General features: G+C 40.8%; 1 protein-coding gene across 1 annotated transcript; it reads right to left on the bottom strand.

Moving 5' to 3' along the window:
• Nucleotides 1-2,908: 2,908 nt before the first annotated feature.
• Nucleotides 2,909-19,766, bottom strand: ASNS (asparagine synthetase (glutamine-hydrolyzing)). The gene is made up of 12 exons (XM_030943768.1): nt 19,679-19,766; nt 17,733-18,015; nt 14,314-14,551; nt 12,654-12,839; nt 12,240-12,341; nt 10,151-10,278; nt 9,270-9,396; nt 7,827-7,933; nt 7,392-7,492; nt 5,539-5,620; nt 5,126-5,281; nt 2,909-3,833 (listed from the first exon to the last, which is right to left on the bottom strand). The coding sequence occupies exons 2-12, from the start codon at nt 17,979-17,981 to the stop codon at nt 3,624-3,626; spliced, it is 1,686 nt and encodes a 561-aa protein (XP_030799628.1). The 5' UTR covers nt 17,982-18,015; nt 19,679-19,766; the 3' UTR covers nt 2,909-3,623.
• Nucleotides 19,767-20,545: the final 779 nt, after the last annotated feature.

A 20,545-nucleotide genomic window follows, 5' to 3' on the forward strand; every position in this document is an offset into this window, starting at 1 on the left:
CTTATTAAATTCCACGAGGCTCACGCACAAATCGCAGTGACAATCGTTTGTAAGGAAGATATTAAAAGCAGAGAGAGCAGGAAGGAGCGCACCTTCCCCAGGGATGAGGAGCTCATCTGCACGGACGCGCTAACTGGCGGCTGCCATCTGCCGGCTAGGAAAAGAAAATTTTGTAAAAAATCAGAAAATCGTCTCGGAAGCAACTTCCCGATCCGAATTCAAGTTTTGACAGACTCTTTGTGTCATGCTGGGGGAAACGTGACTGCCTCTTGGCTTCCCGGGACACAGAACAAGGGGCGCAGTCAGCCCCGACTCGCTCGCGTGCCAGGAACACAAAGGCGGGCGGGCTCCAGGGGAGTCATCTTCTTCTGTTGCTCATAGGGTGACTGAAAGATCCAAACCTGAGCATAGTGCTGGAAAAACCTGGTTGCCCAGCTAGTTTTCTCCTGTTGAAAGTGTTTCCAGGCAACAAAAAGACGGCACTACAGAGAGGGGTGGGTGAAATACCACGAACAGGTCTTGGAAAGCAGCTGTTAATGTACCACCTCCCCTAGCTGCTACCCCTACCAAGCTGCAGAGAAGCACAGCAGCAAAGACCACCTCTCTGCCTCATTCTTCTTTGTCCCTTTGCTAGGAACAAGGTTTTTAAATAAAAAATTAAATTAAATGAAAAGAAATTGAACTTATTCAATTAAAACAAAAAATACAATTACAATTCTATGCATTACCTGCATCCAGAGACAGGCTTACCCAAAACTTAAACTTAAACTACCTAACTGCAGCCTTTCTGTCAGCCACAATATCTATGTAAATACATAAATAAAAAGCAATGTGACCCAAAGTTCCAAAATGAGGAACTGTGACAGACGTGGTGCAGGTGGTGCGTGTGCTTTGGCTATCCCATGGAAAGGCACTGAGGAACACATAGAGTAATTGTTACAGAAATAAGCAGCCTCTCCCACAATTCAGCTGCTCTCTACTTTGGAGATACTGTTCCATAGCCAGCTCAAACACAGGCTTACCTTGTATCAAATCTTCCTTCCACAACTTCTGTATCAGAAAAAAAAATGGGTCCACCCCTCCAAGACTCTAAAATAGGCTGCTTTTACACTTTACTGTGGTTTTAAACAGAGTTTCAAAAATTCTACATAATTTCAAACCATCCCACACCAAAAACCTCTGACCAATGGACTCAGGGTCCTAAAGTCCTGCCAAGTGCTGTTAACTTCTCATTCCTCAAAAGGAGGAAAGATTGCTGTGAGAATAAAATTTAATAACAAAATTGATTCAAATTAAAACAAACCAAACAAATCCACCCCAAATCAACAAAGAAAACCCTACATGTTTTTAGCCACTTTGCAAGAACCCTATAGGTTCTCCCTCAGCCCGCATCAGTCCTGCAAGCCAAACACTCATATCTGCTTTCCCCGTGTGGACCAACTTCAATTCCTCATCCTCACCTGACACAATACTCAAACCAACACACTCAAACTGTCAGAACTGTGCAGATTAATTTTATCCAAAAGAAACAGAGTCAGAAAAAGAGGCCACCACAGCAGGAAGAAAGCTAGAGTAAAACAAGACAGCATTGCACCCTGGATCTGCATCCTGTTCCCTCCTGTGACAAACTAAAAACATGGCTGCAGCTAGCAAATGATCCTGAGTAGCTGCATGTTTTTGTCTTAAATTTTCTTTTTTTTTTTTGTTTGGTTTTGTCTTTTTTTGCCTCAATTTTTATTTTAAAGAGAAAAAAAGAGAGAAAATATAGTATCACGGAAACAAAAAAGGCTGTAGAATTCCATATATGGAGAAGGAACGAAGAGGATTTACACTCACAAGACCTTTGAGAAGGCAGCAAACACAGTATTCTTCCTACACACATTAGTAAAAAGATAAAATACCTAAATCATCAGTCTAGGATATTGCCCTGATATATAAATCTCCAATGTACTAGGAATTTTTTTAAAAATAGCTGAATTTCCTTGAATGCTGCAGAAAGTGCATTTGAGCAGTCACCCCAAAATATGCTGAGCGTGTTTTCACTTCAGGCAAATACTGTTTTCTTACCACAGACTTGGAAGTTTACAGTGAGTAGTAAATCTTACCTGTACAATCAGTACTTAACCACATACTCTGCACTCCTCTCTCAACTCAAAATATTCTTAACTGTTTCAAAGAAATCCAAAAAGACAAGCACATGGCCCTTAAGTAAAGAAGGCTGCAGGAACATACTACAGACAGCTCACAAGTGCTGTGGTGCCACCAAAAGGTTTCAGTAAAGTTTCTGGGACAGAGACTCAAATGTAGGATTAGGGTGGAACAACAAACAGACAACCAGTCAGTTTAAATCAGAACAGCTTATATTTAATTTTTTAAATAAAAAATGGCTTTGGTTTCCTAGTCAAGAGGGACAATAGACTTCTTTTCAAAAAGAGCATGATGCTAATCAAGTCAATCTGCAGCACACATACGTATTTCTTGACCACCCTTATACTTAAGTTACCTTCACAAAAGTAACCCACATGGCTAAGTAATCAATAAAAAGTTCTCTTGGGCAAAAATTCAGGTGTTTTTTCAGTAGAGTATCAGAAGTTCTTTTGATTTCTGAAGCAGTTTTTTCCCCATTTTTCCAAGCAGGGCATCTGATCCCATTGATGTCAGTTATGCTTTGTCCAACTATAACCTACAGTTAACAAGTTTGGTTCACCTACACAGTTGGCCACTTGTGGTTCAGCAGCAACACAGTTGACCTTTCTTCATCATACTGGGACGACGGGAAAACTCTCACAATAAATGAAAAATTTCTTAAAATACTTACTCATGCAATTTCCATCAGACTGATACACATCATCCAGTTAACACTCTATTTTTTCAAGAATAATAAATACATTTATAAAAACTGAAGTTCTTGAGTTAGAAACAAAGACATAACTTGGCTTCCCTTATCCATTCTGCTCTTTGATAACAGTAACAATAACTTTCAACTGATGGCATATTTACAGAACAGCCAACTGGTAGCTTCACAGTAACAAATAAGATTGCCATTCATATAACTAACACCCCGCACCATCTCGATAAACTCCAGAAAGCATCTCTGCATAGCTATGATTATCTAAATACTTTTTGAAAACTAGACCAAGGTTTTCAGGAGTGTGTAGAAGGACATTCAGAATAGGATAACATAGATACTATCCAAGTCCCTCAGCCAGGAACACAAATCAACAGATAGCTAGAGTCCAACTCCTTTGCTCAGAGCGTCAGCTGCAGTTTGCATCAGCCTGATTCAAGTCCCCAAAACAGAGCTCACATTAAAATATATGAAATTATTTCAAGGAAAATTAATACAATCAAGGTTACATAAGAAACAGAGCTGTCAAATAAAGTAGTCCCTTGTCCAGAAAATATTTCCCCATTAATTACAAAGTTTTGGTACAGCAGCATAAGTTTTTAATAGAACACTAACAACAGAAAGCTTTCATTTCCAATAGCATTGTCAAAGTACATCTCAAAGACGATTTAAGCTTTAGGCTTGCATAATTTGTTTGGTTTTCTTAAAGCACAGTTTTTGTCTTACAGCACACAAAACACTTGCAGCACTTTTATTTGAGGATTATTGGAACAGTCTATTCTTGGGTAGCTGACTTGTAATGTTTCAATGTGCGTGCAGAAGGATCAGTAGCTTTAACCCATCTTGGCATCCAGTAGTGGGGCAGCCAGCTGCTCCGCCCTGGGTAGTGCTTTTCAAAGATCTGGCGGTAGTAATAACTTTCTTTTGTTTTAGGAGAATTGAAAGGATATTTCTCTGCTGCCTTCTCCAGTAAAAGGTCATCAACCTACAGACATAAGCAAAACTCAAGTTAAGCTGCAAATATCTTCAACTTTTTAAGATACACAAGGATTCACCAACCACTGAACGTCCACAGTTTTGGAAAAAAAAAGTCTATTCTACAGGCACAGGTTTGACAGGTCAAACAAACCTGTGTCACCAGCTCACTTGATCTTTATGAATACATAAATGTATTTCCAGTGCTGTTGGTATTTCTCTGCAGGAAATGTGAAGCCCAATTCTCTGGGACACAACCACTTTTGTTAGCAAGGTCACAGACACTTCTTTCCTACTCTTCCTTTGCTGTGAAACAAGTGGAAAAACTTAAAGCAGTCATTTTGCCATGTAAGTGGCTTCCTAGACTGTTTTTGTAGCTTGGGGAAAAGTTGACTGTTATAATCAACCAATAACCACGCTCTTAGCAACAGAAGACCTGGGATGCAGAGGCAAAGACACCTGCAGTTGCTGAGTTGGCTGAGAAAGGAAGGATAAATAGTTGCACTAGTTGAGGCAATTTCATAAAGCAGTTTTGGCTGCCATCGTGCTGTTTAAATTTTCATGTCTGTGAAACAGACCTGCTGTTCCTACAGCAGTACAGGCTCAAACAGGCAGCAGAACACTGTTGCCTGACCCACCTACTTTCTTGCTTGAGGAACTAGAAAAAGAAAATGGGGAAGAAAGAGTTGGTGGTAGGACAGACAAGCTCCCATCCACAGGCTTGACTACATGTATTTCCATGTAACAGAGCTCTGCTGTAAAGAGGGTCTTATTCCTTCCTCTCCATGTTTAAACTACCTCTGCACTCCAGAGAGGATTATCCTTTGTACAGAGTCAAAATGCTGTAAGTCTTCACTGGTTAACAATGCAAGCAGAGGCTTTAAAAAGCAAAATGGTTTAGCTAGGGATGGCTTTGAAAAACGAATGACGCAAACAAGAAAGTACATTATAAGGTCATTATGTTGTTACTCAGCTGCAGAGTAAGTTCATGCAAGTGCCTTCAGCTGAAGCAGCTGCTTTGCCTGTAACCCAGAAATTGTGTTTGTTGATATACAATCTAATTTGCAATCCAGACACTTAAATGATGTTCATTTCCTTATAGTCATTTCTGGCAGGGTCTAGCATTTCTAACTAGGATCACAAATGTCTTTAATCAACTCAGACATCGATAAAAACATTGATTAAGGTTTGTCTTACTCCTGCTATATACAGATTTATTCTCCCAACTAAGCCTGTGAGCTGCCTCCCACTGGCAACCATATCTAATACACTTAAGTGAGAAAGGAAAAAGTGGTATTCTACCTGTTGATCAATATAGTCCTGAAGAATGGAAAACCACGATTTCTTTACTGATGCTATACCATCACTGAAAGCTTCTTTGGGTCTCCAGAGAATTTCTTTGGGAAGTATATTGGAATCCTCAAAGGACAATCTCAAAAGGTATTTTTCAATTCCATTCTGTTTGCAGAACAAAAAACAATGTCATGAGTCTCAGGAACTGCAGTGTAAAGATCTGAATTTAAACACTTATGAAATTATTTCTTTTCAAAAGTTTTCATCAGAAAATGGCCCCCAACAATTCAATAAAATATTTAAGAGCATGCTTGACTTTGGGTGGAGGACTTAACCATTGAACGCAGCAATCTGGTCATGCTTAGAACATGTATCAGTGAATTTGTAAACTTACATTTGGATCCAACCCTAGTTTTACGTACCTTTGGGATTCGCAGTTCTGCTGGCAGAGATAAATAATAAGAAGTAAACCGATGATCCAAAAATGGGACTCTCAGTTCAAGGCTAATCAGGAGGAATAAATAGAAAAGATACTGAATTAATCCAACAAGTAATCTACTTACAAATTCCACAGCAGCTAAGCTTTCCCTGTCTTTCACATAAACACCAGGTTTTCTGCTTTTACTTGGAAGAAATTTGACTTACGCATTTATAACTACCTGAATTCAATTCAGCAACTTGTGCAATGAGGGATATGGTCTACACAGATTAAAGACTATGATGTTTTATAATGCCACGTGCACTGAATTTACAGACTACAGTCCTATAGGATCTGCAACAACCATTGCAACATGTATGCAAAAGCACATTTTAAAAAACCCTCTTCCTCTAAGTTGCTCACTAGGATTTGCATCAGCATTTGTAAACATATCATAGAACCAAGCAAGGACTTCTGCTGTCATTTCTGAAATCCACATTTGTTTGTGCTGCCAAGAAATATCAAAAAGGAGCCCTACAGCATTCACACAAGTTCTCTCCCATACCAGTGGTAGATACATACATACAAAGCCTTCCTGCTTTTGTATACCACAGCTTCTAAGGACACAGAAGGCAACAAATAAAATGACAGTAACTGCATCCTCAGCAGAAAGAATCCCTCTTGGTGTGTCTGCTCAAGAGGTATTATGCTGTCCGGCTTCACAAGTGAAGGCGATATTATACTGCATCCTAGTAATTTCATTGTCTCTTGAATTTCTACTCTGATAAAAAGTTTCAGCTACTTCAGGTAATACCCACCTTAGGAAAAAAAAAACCAAATTAACCCAATACTGAGTATTCAGTAATCAAATACTGAGGGCTCAGTTTCTCCATATAGTAACAAGACTTGCACTGCAAGTCTTTCCTTATAGTTATTCTTGTTCCTAACTGACAAGGGTAGTTTCATCCTTTCCTCTCTACTCTTAGTTCTTTTCCCTTTTCTCCATAAATCTGAACTCCTTAAACTCTGTTCTAATTTGTTAATACGAGGGTTCTTTCTTCCTAACAGTGCTGTGCAGCAGGTCCAAAGAAAAACAAAAGCAGCCAGCATGTGATATTAAACAGCCTTCAAAGTATGGTGAAAATTTTCAGCACAGAACAAATTATAAGGCAAATGGCAGGTCTACTGCACTAGTAAAGAGAAACATAAGAAAATTGTAAAGAGCTGGGCAAGTAATTTTGTGGCAGGATCAATATACAACAAAAACTTCCCAAGAGGTAAGTTTGATTTGCCAAAGACACCATTTTTTTCTTACCTACAGACAGCTTTCCAACATTGTTCTCGGTTTAATTCATGTATTTCTTTTAGTAAAATGCTTCTGTTTATTATAACAATACTATTTTCTACAGCACTCAATTTGGAGATTCTTCAAGGTATCAGTTAGACAGATTGTATCCTATTATCTCTTTATTACAGACAGCTACCCAACACCTTTTTCAGTATGTTGTTTTAGTTCTGACTATCATCAGATTCAAGATTTCTATTTGTCTAAACTTCCAAAGACCCAAAAATCAAATACAAGTTTGCCTTCCCTCCTTAACTCTGAATATTTGTATTTCTAATTCACTGCTTCTGTAAAGACCAGTACAGTCCTAGACAAAAAGATATTTCAGTTGGCAGTACAGTGAGCCCTATAGTCACAGATCAGATTAAATTTGGCAGTGTGCTTTACTGTTGTTCAAATTCCTTAAGCCTACATGTTCATGTTGGCATACAAAACCGCAGCAGTCTCTTCCTGACTAATCTTCTTTTGCTTTTAAATTATGAGTGCTCAGCATCCAAGGGAATACATTTTACCCATGTGCTGCAGTAGTTCTGTCTGCACGAAGGACATCAAACAGGTAGAGCTCCTTCAGAAGCCTCTCACTCTCTTCTGCAGCTTCCTCGGGAGACGGTGCCTAAAAACAAACACAGCATGGAGTACACAGGTGGAACACAGCTGCACTGAGGCAACCATTGCTGGCTGTCCTGCATTTGAATTGCAGTGATCGCCAAGTGATCTCAAAACCAGCAAAAACTACATACAAGAAATAACAGTCTCAGGAACTACTGAAGATTAAGAAAGCAATGTCTTTTAGGTGATTAAATCCCTTGGATTTTATGCCACCCCAGAAGAAAAACTCAAAAAATCTACAGTTATGACAACTCTCAAACATCACACCTTAAGGTATCACAGACATTCCGCTGAAACGCAGCTAGCTCAAGGGCATTCTGTATAGTGAATATATTTACCTTATGGAAATATATATATCCTTGTGTCAGCTCATCTGATCCTTCTCCTGAAAAAATGACCACACTGTCTGTTTTCTTCCGAATATATTTGGAGACAAGATACATACCTTAAAAAAGAAGTATAAAGTTATTAAAATACATCTACATACATGATGCTATATGCAGCTGGTAGTTTAAAATTTAGCATTTGAGGAATTTGTCTCCTACACTACTTCCTTCTGAAGCAAAAAAATGATGTAAAGTAGCATCTGATTGTTACTCAAGCCACCAACAGCCACACTAAGTTGGTGCTGCAAATACATCTAAACTGTGTATTTACACCTGGCCCTCAAAACATCAGAAAGATGTGTCTGCTTGTGATCCTGAGAACACTGGAGGATTCCCATGGGAACACAGAGAGGAGATGTTCTAGCTCCATTTGAAATTAAGTGCATGATTAATTCCAGCACAGTGCTGAAGAAACCCTCTAGCCTTGGGGAAAAGCAAAAGTTGCTGTTTAACTCTCCACCACTCTGAGTTGAACTGGATGAAGCCCTTTTTTCAATTTCTTTTGTAAAGAAATTTTTATAAAACAGAATTATGCCTTCCACTCCATGTATCTTTCTGAATGGGACACTTTTATAATGAAAGTATGACAAATCTTAAGAAAATAATCTAGTTCATTATTATACTAAGCAGTAAATCTCAAAGAAAAAATGACAGAAAAAAGTTTTAGTAAAATGCTTAAATTTTTAAAGAAATGCATTCATTATTTCACATTGCTAATTCCTATCTTCATGGAGGAAATTCCACCCAGAGTTCAGTTTGAAAAACTGTGCTGCCTATTTGGCTTCAAAACTCTTCTATGATGACACAAGATTAACTGGGTAAAATGCTGTAGCTTGCATTATACAAAAGGTCCCATTGGATTAGGGGCTCTCCTCTCTTATCAGGTTATAGCAATACTTTGTTAGAAGCTGCTGCTGACTCCCTTCACTTCTCAGAACCAACTGTACATTATAAGAAACTGTGTTACTAAACCTGTGTAACCAAAAGGCAATAATAAATACTTCACATTAGTATCAAAATTATGCAAGGGAAGGGTAACTGTGATTTGCTGTCAGTACCTCAGAAAACCTGTGAATTTCCCCCTTCCTCCAAGGTACATACTTACTAGAGCAGAAAACTTAGGCCTGTAGATCTAACATTTCTTCTTCATATAACTATTGCTTTTCATCTCAAAGCTTCAAAAACAGTTCCTGACAGTTGCTTTGTGAGTCAGGGATTTGTAAGTAACTGCTTTTGCCTCAGTATGGTATCACAGATAAGTCTGGGTACCAGAACTTTGGGGTCCCAGTCCCCAGATTCTGTGCCAGCTAAGGGATCCAATAGATGACCATGTAAGTTTGCATAAAATTTTATTTGGGTGATATAAAGCAAAGATTGCCATTAAAAATATCTTACCAATAGAAGCTCTTATTGTTGTTATATCATAGGTTTCCAACGAGAAGATAACCTCCTCTATTGCCTGAATCCCCTCTTCAGTATTAAGTATTACTTCATGATGTTCACTGCCTATATGTGCTGCCACCTGTTTGCAAAAGGTCAAAATAATGCAACACTTTTCAACTAAAACATTTTATAAACATACATTGTGTTTAAAGCAAACACATTCAGTGAAAGCACCAGCTCTCTTCTACTACAATGAAAATTATGACATTAGGCCAAGGAAAGCCATTTCTTAGCAGACCTCTGACTTGCAGTGGTATGGTCACCAGAGAGAACAGTCTTCTTAATTACAGCGTTCAATCATGATTGCAACAGACCATCCAGCTGCTTGCCTAAAATGTTAACAGAATCTGTAGAGGCTCTAAATATTCCAGATATCTGCCCATAGGAGAAAAAGCAGCATCACAAAAGCGATGAATGCCTGCTTAGTACCCCAGATGCCAAATGGTTTGTACAGTACTGTAATAATTAACTTACAATACTTAACATATATACAAATGCCTTAGTATAGGAACCATAACAGTGAGACCCACCCTAAAACCCAGAAGCAGAACTGAGACAAGTCCAAAGTACTATCCTTTTGACAACAATGCAAGGGGACGCTGTCATGAAAGTTTTCCAAATGCAAGAGAAAACAGGTAAGGTTCCAGTTGCCTCTTTTGTAAGATTAAGCAGCAAGCGTTGTACTAAATGATTTACTGCAAACTGATTTACATCATAGCAATAAATGAATTTTCAGTGTTATTATTAATGCCATACGATGAAGTTAGCACCATTAATATACACTGTTTAGCATTCAGTAGCTCAGAACAAACTGAGAGCAATGTTTAAGATACCTTTCTGGCAGCAAGTAAGTCAGGACTGTTTTCCATTCCAATTGCAAAGGTTTGTAATGGATAATTGATGTTGATCTCTTTCATCAGTTTCAGAAGAACAGCAGCAACCAAGCTGGAATCTAAGCCCCCTGCCAACAAAACAAACCATCTGATTAGGTGTTTGAATGATGTTTTGCTTCCCCTTTAAGGAATCTAGATACTGGAATCCTATGAGTGGGCTTCACTTTAAAGCCGTGTGAATACAAGGTACTTCTCATACAAGTGTACATTTACCTCTGTTGATAAAAGAATCAGGCAATTTTAGTGGAACATGGTCAGTAACAGTTATCAGTACTTTTGGTTCAGAAGCAATAGTGGAACTCCTCATTTAAGATAAACAGAGAGTATACTGAACACATTGTATTACTAGAGAATATGCCCCTTCTCAGCTATACTAAAATGGGATTTATAGTCTCCATTTTAAAACCACTCCCTATCTTCCTTTTACCTACACATTTGACAGTCAACTGATAGGACTATGGATTTGTTTTTTGGTTGCTGTAAGTAAAATAACAGAATGCTTAGTATAAGGGTTCCACTCTTCTTCATTCTTTTTTTTCTCCTCTTCTTTCTAGATCTAGGTGGATCTAAGGATCCACCTTCTAATTATCATGAACGACTTCTGCTAATTCTTGTCTAGTTCTACTTGCTGCTCTCCTACAGAGTACTGAGCAAAACACAGTACCTGTCTGCCCACATCTGCCTGCAGTTCTGACAAGCATGAGGCAAAACCCTCTTCTCTTTGCTTCCTATAGTCTGCATGTGTTTTTTCAGCTAAGTGCATTAGCATAAATTCCCACCCTGATCCCCTTTGTGGACATGCTATCTAAAAAAAAAATATTTCCTGTAGAAATTACATACAAACTCTGAGAAAAGGAGAGCACAGAAAACAGAGCACTCAGGATGCAGAAATCAGGAAAATAAAACCCCAGGTTTTCCACTGTGACACTGAAGAATTCCCTCTGTGATTAGAAACAAAAGCAATTCTCTGCGATGTTCCAAGCATACACAAAATTGTGAAGCACTGAGATACTCTGGTATTATTAATACCAGCACAGGCACATAGTTTTGCTTCCTGCATGAGCATCTGAGGAGCTGCTGACTGCCTTCTAATTTGATATTTGAAATTTGGTGTTTAAACAAGTTTCTTTACGGAAACTGAGATCTTCCAACTCTATATATCTTCCTGTTTAATTTACCTTCTTCCTACTTTTTATGATTACATAGTAAAGAAATGGTCCAGCAGTATCTCCTGGTCAGTTCTCTCTCATTCAGATGCACATTTAATAGGATTCATGACAAATGAGTGTAATTACTGTTGTAATTAAAATGAATGCATGAAAAGCATTCCAGAACTCTAACCACAAGTACCAAGTGCCACACAAATACAGGAAATAAAGTGTCAGACCCATGGTTACAGGGCCTTATCTCTAGAGAGTACCTCTGTAACACTGAACCATCAGATCACAATAGTGATCAGCTAAGTGAGTGAACAACTTCCTGTACCACAAGCTGTTACCTTATCTGCAAAAGAGTGTAGCAAATAATTGTGGTCCAGATGGTCTCCTGTAATATGGTAAATTAAGGAAGTTTAGGATGGAGACTAAAGCAAAGGTGGTAAGTAATAATTCTCCTGCTTCTGAAACATGCCAGGGCTTTCTTCTAGCTTCAATCAGTGCAAAGTGAATGTAATAATTAAATTTTGTTTTTAGACCAACCTAAGCATAAATCTCGTGTATTTAAGAATATTGAGTGATTTTCAACAGGAATACTATACTTATTTGTCTTATTTAAAAATGCTCAGTGTCTCAATAAGCCAAGATCCCAGCCCAGAGTAAACTTTAAAAACATAAGACTTTCAAGATACTTGTAAACTGGAAAACTTTATTCCAAACTAAGAAGTTCTCTGTTGCCTGCTCTAAAAAGCAAATGAAGACTCAGATCACTCTAGGTGCATTGCAGCAGAACAGCCAATATACTTTCCTCTAACTACTAGAGGATGGGCAGAAGAGAGAGAAGGTACAGAATGACTGTGGTTCTTGCTCCTTACCTGACAGAAGACAACCAATCCTTCTGTGAGCCATCAAACGTTTTCTAACAGCATTTTCAAAGAGAATACGGATGTTGCTTTTCACTGTATCAATGTCAAAACCTGCTCAGAAAAAAGAAAAGAGAAGGGTAAAAAATGTCCAAAAAGTGTTATTTAGACTTTGCTGGATGATGCTAATTAGGAAACAAAGATATTTGTCTGAATCTCCTTTGATAACAAGGACACTCAAATCCATCTTTGTATATGACTGCCTACAAAAACAATTCTAACGTCCCTACATTTTAGAGGTTATTACAGGTTGCTTTTTTTCTTAAATGATACTTTTCTAAACCAATCAATGCAAATTTTACATTCAAAGAGTATTATTTTTTCAGTTTTAAATCAGAGTAAGTAGCAAAATCTTTGCTGTACTACCTGAAGGCAGAGCTTCCACTGTATCACATGCAACATGGAGTGGTTCATCTTTACAGCTGTGAAATTTTACTAATTCCACTGATGCAACCTTGCCAGAGGGCTTTAAGTCCAACACTTCATAATGACCCGGAAGAAACGGTTCCACTTTAGAACATAAGGATGTTGAATGCTTTAAGTTGATAAGTCCTACACATAAAATGGGAAAAAAGAAAAATGTCAGAGATCTTGACTTAAGATGGTTAAGCTATACCTCACTCAACAGCCTCTCTACTAAAACTACATACAAATATTTTCTCCAGATCCTAAATCTGGTATTAAAAAAAAATCCTTCTGAGTCACCATCAGTCCTGGCCAGAGCATGATTCTGCCCAGATCTATGTGTACCTCTGCAGCACATACACATAGATCTGAGCCATCTCAAGCTGAGGCAGATAGCAGAGAAAGCAAACTAGCAAGTTCTACTAATTGGCAAGTAGCAATTTATTCCTGTGAGCACTAGGAAGAGGACTTTTCTAACTGACTATGTTATGGCCAGGTCAAAGTATAATAGGTTTAGGAGAATTTAAATGACAACTTATTTTGTGTTTAAAATTAAGCATAGTCAAGCTAACAAGGGGTTTCCAATAAAAAAACATCACTGTAGTGATTGCTTAATTGACATATATTTAGTAATTTCAAAACTCATTGGTTCTAGACTGATCTACTATTCCACTGCCAAGGTATAACACTTACAGCCAAACCTCATTTCCATTACCCCTGTGAAAGAGGATGTTTTGCACCTACTGGTCACCTGGATGCCCCTTGAGGACATCCTCAAAAAGGACACTGAGCTGCTGTTAGAGAGAGACTGGTAATTTACTGTGATTGTTAAAGGACACAGTCTCCAAAACATTCACTTCCCTTCTCTCTTCACAAGCAAAAGAAATGGAGCAGCTCCTAGTATTACTACACAGTACTATTAGAAGAGTCAACCTACATTGGAGTCTGATAATAAAATAGATATACAATATATGGGACAGAAATAATCATGACAGTCAATTTTAGCCAAAGTGCATTTTAGGCAATACACTCCCTTTTGACATTCTTTGGATTTGTTTATGATAGCATCAAGACTAGTGATAATGACTTTAAAAGAGAGCAATGATATGTCATCTCAAAGAAAAAAAAATCATCATCAAATAAAGTATGTGATTCTGGGAAATTACCCAATGCTGCAGTAAATTTCAGTAGGGTTTTAGGGTTTCAAAATTCCTGGCTTTTACAGATTAGCAGTTCTTGTGGTATAATTACCTAGTTCACTACGTAACACTAAGACCAAAGTCTAATATAATTTATTGTAGCATAAGTCTAGTCTAAGCCAATAGACTATATTTAACTGTGGCCTAACATAAAACATCTTGAGTTCAATACTGCTAGGACTCCAAAACACAAAAAATTCTAGTTAAATAAGCAAGTTATTTCAGAAATATTAAGGACAATTAAACATCTTGGATGTTTTTATTTTAATTATGTGGAGTTCTTACATTACTAAATATAGCTAATACATTACTGAACTTACTCTTCATTTTCTCTTCACACTAAGAAGAAAAGCCCAACAAAGAAGTTTGTCTCCAACAGAAACACCTAAGATTATTTAGGCACTAAACACAACTGGCTTTACCTTTTGCCTCAGAACAGACACCCAAAAATCCATCATCAGTCAGCACTTTAAACAGTGGTCTGACTCCATAGGTATCTCTTGCCAGAAATACTTTTCTGTTTGCAGTGTCCAGAAGGATGAAAGCAAATACACCATCTAGCATGGATGCTGTTTGTTCTATGCCTCCTCTGTTGTATAGATGAAGGATAACCTCACCATCCACTAACGTTTGATAGTCAAATCCAAACTGCTTCTGCAGCTAAAAAAAAACATAAAGAAAAACATAAATAAACATTTGCAAACATTGGCTGCTTATTAATTGTTTCATAACAATAATCTTCTATGTAAAATCACAATTTAATAGTTATATAAGTATTTCTGCCAAAGGAGGAAATGATACTTTCGTGTTCAAAGTTGTACTGGGTTTGCATGGCCTGGCTTTGGTAATGGAGGGACAACAAGGGTGGCTGCTGTGAGACACTGCCAGGAGATTTCCCCACGTCTGGCAGAGCCAAAGCCAGGTGGCTGCAGGATGGACTTGTCGCTGGTCAAGGCTGAGTATCACAATAATCACAGTAATGCCTCTGTGATAACATATTCAAAAATAAAGAAAAGTTGTTGTACAGATGTCATTACAGCCAGAGAAGAGGAAGATGAGACTATGAGGAGAGGAACAGCCCTGCAGACACCAAGGTCTGTGGAGATGGAGGGGCAGGAGGTGCTCCAGGTGCGAAAGCTGCATTCCCCTGCAGTCCATGGTGCAGCAGCTGTGCCCCACAGCCCACAGAGGATCACGGGCATGCAGAGATCCACCCACAGCCCATGGAGGAGCTCCATGCTGGAGCAGGCTCCTGGCAGGGACCTGCAGACCTGTGCAGAGAGGAGCCCATGCTGGAGCAGGTCTCCTGGGAGGACTTGTGACCCTGCAAGGGACCTATCCTGGAGCAAGCTGTACCTGAAGGAAAGCACCCTGTGGCAGAGGGACCTACGCTGGAGCAGTCTGTGGAGAACTGTTCCTGTGGGACAGACTCATGCTGCAGAAGTTTGTGCAGGACTGTCTTCCGTGATAGGGATGCCACACTGGAGAAGAGGAAAAAATCTCCCTCAGCAGTGGCAGGAACATCATGTGATAAACTGACCATAACCCCCATTTCCTGTTTCCCTGCTGGGGAGGAGATGATAGAGCTTGGGAACGAGGAAGTGGGTAGAGGGAAGGTTTCTTTTTTCAAGGCTTATTTTACTTCTCATTATCCTGCTCTGATTTTGTTGGTAATAAATTTAATTTAATCTAATTTCCCCAAGTTCAGTCTGTTTACCCATTACTGTATTTGGTGAGTGATCTCCTTCAGTTCTTAGCTCATGAAACCAAAACTTTAGTTGTATTTTCTCTCCCCTGTCCACTTTTTGGAAGGAAGCTTTGGTGGGTGCCTGGCATCCAGCCTGGGGCAACCCACTACAAAAATTTTACCCAGGATCATCTCTTAGGCAATGAGACTGACAATGCAGTCTTAAGCAATTCACGTTAAGGCAAGTTTTCAGGGATACACTTCTGAGGATGTCAAACTGCAAACCCATGACTCTGGTCTTCAGAAGCACTAGCCAGCCACTGTGTTAAAAAAACACTGAACAACTCAAAACACATAGACATGTGCAACATCTCTGCAGAGTAAAGTACTTTGGAAATAATCTTTGGTTTACTTATGCAGTCACTGCAATTCCTCAGCTTTTTTTTATGCAGAGAATTTTCTTCTGCCTCATCTTCCTCCATTCCTCAAACTATTCCTTTGATTCTGCCTGTGCACACAAAATGGGAGAGGAAGAAATTAGCTGTCAGACATAAGTCAGATCAAATATTCTTCATGTTCTTCTGGTGCTACTCTTAATAGTCCTTTCAATGCATACAAAACAGAGGGAAAGAAAGGGCTTCACTAAAACTCTAACAAGCCAAAAAAACCCACAAAACCAATGCTTTAACATTTTAAGTTCCTTGGTTTTAATTGTTACTTAGGGGTAACAGTTGGTAATCTTTGATCAAACTAAGTCAATGTTAAAATAAGCAAGTCATTGCCCTGAGGAAGGCACCTGTTTCACCAGTGATCCTTTCTTAGGAAGGTTTCATCCACAAGCTTGAAAGAAAAATCTCATTATAAAGAAAGAGGGTACATAATATAATGACAACAACCAAACAAATTCCTGTAGATGGCAATGCAAGTGTTGCACAATTAAGGTCCCTCGGGACTGTGTGTAGCATGACTGAGAGTAATTCTTACACTTTTCAACAGCAGAAAAACCACAGTGCAAAACACTGCAAGTAATACAGACTGTTGGTACAGTAGATTCCACATGTACTTCAAGTCTCACCCTTCAACAGCCGGATACCTGAAGACTGGGAAAAAAATGAAATCTCCTGGCTATTCAGTCAAATTCCCAATGACATTACTGATGTCACTGATGTGACTGACTGCAGCCTGACCTGACTTAAAAAAATGTGACATCAGAAATGCTATAAAATTAGCATTAGAAGTACTATAATATCTCAGATTATTCAAACGTTTCTGATGCCACCACACTTAGTATGGGACACATTTTACACATTGATTCAGCATGATTCAGAATGAGACACAGTTCTAAGCTGCTTTTTACATCAAATTTGGTTGACCTGAATCATCTTGCCAATAACAGGCAGCATGGACATCTCAGCACAGGGACTGAGGAACACTGACAGTGTTTAGCAGCAGCATCACATACATCAGAGACATTTAGCACCTTTAGGAACTATGTAAGAGTTGCTACTTGTTTTGTGCCTAAGAGACTTAGGTGGCTCTCAAAAACCCCACAACAAACCTGACCTCTGCTGCAGACACCTAAGAACTTCTACGGCATACTGGAAACATCTCCCCAAGGCTTACTGCTTTTATATAAATATGTAAGCATGCATACTATGCATCACTATATCTTAAGAGACATATCCCATCTAGATTGAGATGCAATAATAAAAATGCAACACCCAACAACTTGGGAGAATGACGACCCAAAACAATTGAAGAGCAAGACAGACTAAAAGCATTTGTATTATGAAGAGGGAAGAAGGGGAGAAAGAGGCTTGAAATTCTTCTCCCCAAAAGATAATGAAGAATGTGTCTTAACTTTCAACTGAACAAAGCTGAAGATGCAAGTATTTATTGCCCTTCTCGTTAATTAAAAAGTGATTTTTCAGTATTAAAGATTAAATATGTTGCTAAACAAACTACCAGATTCACAGCTCATTGAGATAATTTATTTCCTTTTAAATACTAGTTCTTTGCTAACTTTCCCGTTTCTTTTCTGATATTCCAGTCCAACACATTTTAAAGAATATGTTTGAATATCCACTAGTCTTGAAATAGAAAAAGAAAGAAATAATTTTTTTTAAATTGCCTTACCATGTATACAACACTTACCTGCTTGAAATTGTAGATTTCTCCATTGTAACACAGCCACAGGTATGGGAATTTCTTCACCCGGATAGGCTGCATCCCATATAACTGATCCACAACTGCCAGCCGGTGGAAGCCAAAGCAGCAGTTGGTGAAACCATTGACGTTCTCAAAACGAAACGCATCAGGACCTCTGTGTGCTATCTTCATGGCACTGAGACACTGCACAGAAAGGCATTCATCGCTGCCAAACAGGGCCCAGATACCACACATGGTGAGGCTCCTGTTCTACCTGCACGTGGAGAACCTGTTCAACAGAGACAGGAACACTGTAAGCAAGAGCTGACACTTTGTCCTGGGTCTGGCTGAGATGGAGCTCATTTTCCCCTCAGAGTGCTGTGTTTTGTGCTGCTATCACAGCAGTTTTGGCTACTGCTGACCAGTGCCCACAGAGCATCAATGCAAGCCAACATTTCCCCCTCACCAAAAGGCTGGGAGCAGGCAAGATCTTGGAAGGCAAAGTAGCCAGGACAGCTGACCTAAAATATCCAAAGGGACATTCCATATCTGATGTCCGCCCAGATAAAAGATTTAAGGGAAAGGAGCATAAAGACAGAGCTACTACTGCATGTGCTGAAGCCCTGCTGCCCAGGAAGTGGCTGGACATTGCTTGCTGATGGGAATGAGAGAACAAAATCTTTGTTTTTTCCTTTTGCTTGTGCACGATCTTCACTTTTCCTTAAAAGTAAACTGCCTTTATCTCAACCCATAAGATTTTTTTAATTTTTCATCATATTTTCTTGCCCCTCAGTCCATCCTGCTGAAGAGGGAGCGATAAGAGTGCCTTGGTGAGCACCTGACAGCCAGCCAAGGTCAACCAACCACACAGCTAAAAACCACAGATAATAGATGTAGGCTATTACTGACTTAACTGCCAAGAGGCCTGATAAGAAGAATAGCAGACTTTACCAACATGAAGTAAAACCTGGCTTGCTCAAAGTACGATAAGCAAATTTTAGCCAGCAAGGAATTAGGTTTAAGTTTTACCTTTAGCAGCAAGACTGTCTATATTTATAGAGCACAAATAGAACAAATCATTGCTGGTCACAGAGTATGATATGTTAAAGTAACATCATCTGAGCAGAAACATTAAACATCCTTTCAGTTTGTCGCCTTTACATTCAAAAGGGGTTTGTAACAAAGAGGGAGGCTCTTTAGCAAGACCTGTAGTGACAGGACAAGGAGGAACTGTTTCGAACCCAAGGTTTAGACTGGAGTTTCCCATCGGCAGCGTGGCAGGCCCAGACGGCAAAGGAGCGGGGCTGCTGCCGGAGCGGAGCTGTTGCAGCCCCGAGCTCCCCCGGGCAGCTGCCACCCAGGTGTCCCCGCACACACCCAGAGGCCTTGCAGCTCCCCGAGCCCGAATCCCAAAAGAGCGCGTGTGCCCCAGCTGGGGCCCTCCAGATCAAGTGATGTCGCTGGAGACATCAGCCCAACGCGGCCTGAGGGCTGCGGTTCAGAGAGCCATACAGCCCACAGCTCCGGGAGCACAGGGGATGCAAAAGCGTGCCAAGGGGAGCACGGCACAGCACAACCCTGCTCCCCTTCCCACATCTGTCCCATCTGGACGTGCGATGGCGCTGCGGACCTCAGCCTCAGCACATGGAGCTGGGCTTTCCCACCATCTGGAGCGTCCTCCTGGTGACCTGCGGTCTCTGGGTGACCTCTGGTCTCTGGCACCCGGGGCCGGTTCCCCCCGCGCGCACCCGCTCCCCTGGGCCCTTCCACACGGCCGCCCCTTCCTCCGGCGGCTGCCGCGCATCCCCCCGGGCCCGCCGCTCCCTCGCCAGCCGGCGGCAGGAGGCCGAGTACAGCAGGCGGCCGAGTATCGCGGCAGCTCCCCCGGACGGCAGCCCCTCCGGCCGGCCCTGCCCGCCGCAGCCCCGGCCGCTCCCGCCCCGCTGCCTTACCCGGGGCTGGCCGCCGGCGCACAGAGAGCCACCGTCCGCGCCGCGCCGGGGGACGGAGGAGGCGGCCCCAGCCGGCCGCGGCTCCGCCCCGCCGGCAGCTGCTGTTGAAACACGCCGCGGAGTTTCATCATGCGCCTTCCCGTGCCCTGCCCTGCCCGCCGGCGGGGCCGCGGGAGGCACGGCCTGGGCCCACGGCCGTGCCCGTGTGCCCATGTGCAGCAGGCCCGGGCTGCCCCGCGGCGGGGCAGGAGCTCGCAGGCCGAGCACCGGCACCTGCCCCGGGCCGCTGTGGGGAAAGCGAGCCCCGGCAGGCACCGCTGGGCGCTCCGGGTATCGTTGGCTCGGGCGGGCGATGTGTAGCTCTCAGAAATGCTGTCCCTGCAGGTGTGCCCCGAGCCCTGCCTTGCGTCGTGTGCAGGGAAAAGAGCTAAGGCGTTGCCCTAAAGCTGCTTTATTTGGTCTGGGAGAGGCGAGTCCATGCGAAACTCATACCTTTGGAAGCATTTGCCGAGGATGTACGATTTTTCTGTGCAAAACTAAGTTCTGAATCATAAGCACGATGAGTAAAACGGGATTTTGGTGCTTATCTGAACTTCGTTATTGGACAGTTTTTGCCTATTTGTCTTTGACAGTGCTAAAGTAAATGAAATTCAACTCTGAATATTAGGATGTGAAGTGTTAAATATAAGCCCTAATTCTCCACCAGTACTTCAAGGGAGCAATTAGTAATTTGCGTGCAGTGTGCTTTCATAGCCAGCTTTAGTGGAGTTACTGTAAAACTGCAGTACTGTGCATAAAGTTCTTCAGGTCATGCAGTTTGTCAGCAATAAGTCTGGTTTGTGTGTAGAATTTTAAAAGGACGTTTAA

The sequence above is a fragment of the Camarhynchus parvulus genome, chromosome 2 (genome assembly GCF_901933205.1).
Source record: "Camarhynchus parvulus chromosome 2, STF_HiC, whole genome shotgun sequence".
Taxonomy (NCBI): domain Eukaryota; kingdom Metazoa; phylum Chordata; class Aves; order Passeriformes; family Thraupidae; genus Camarhynchus; species Camarhynchus parvulus.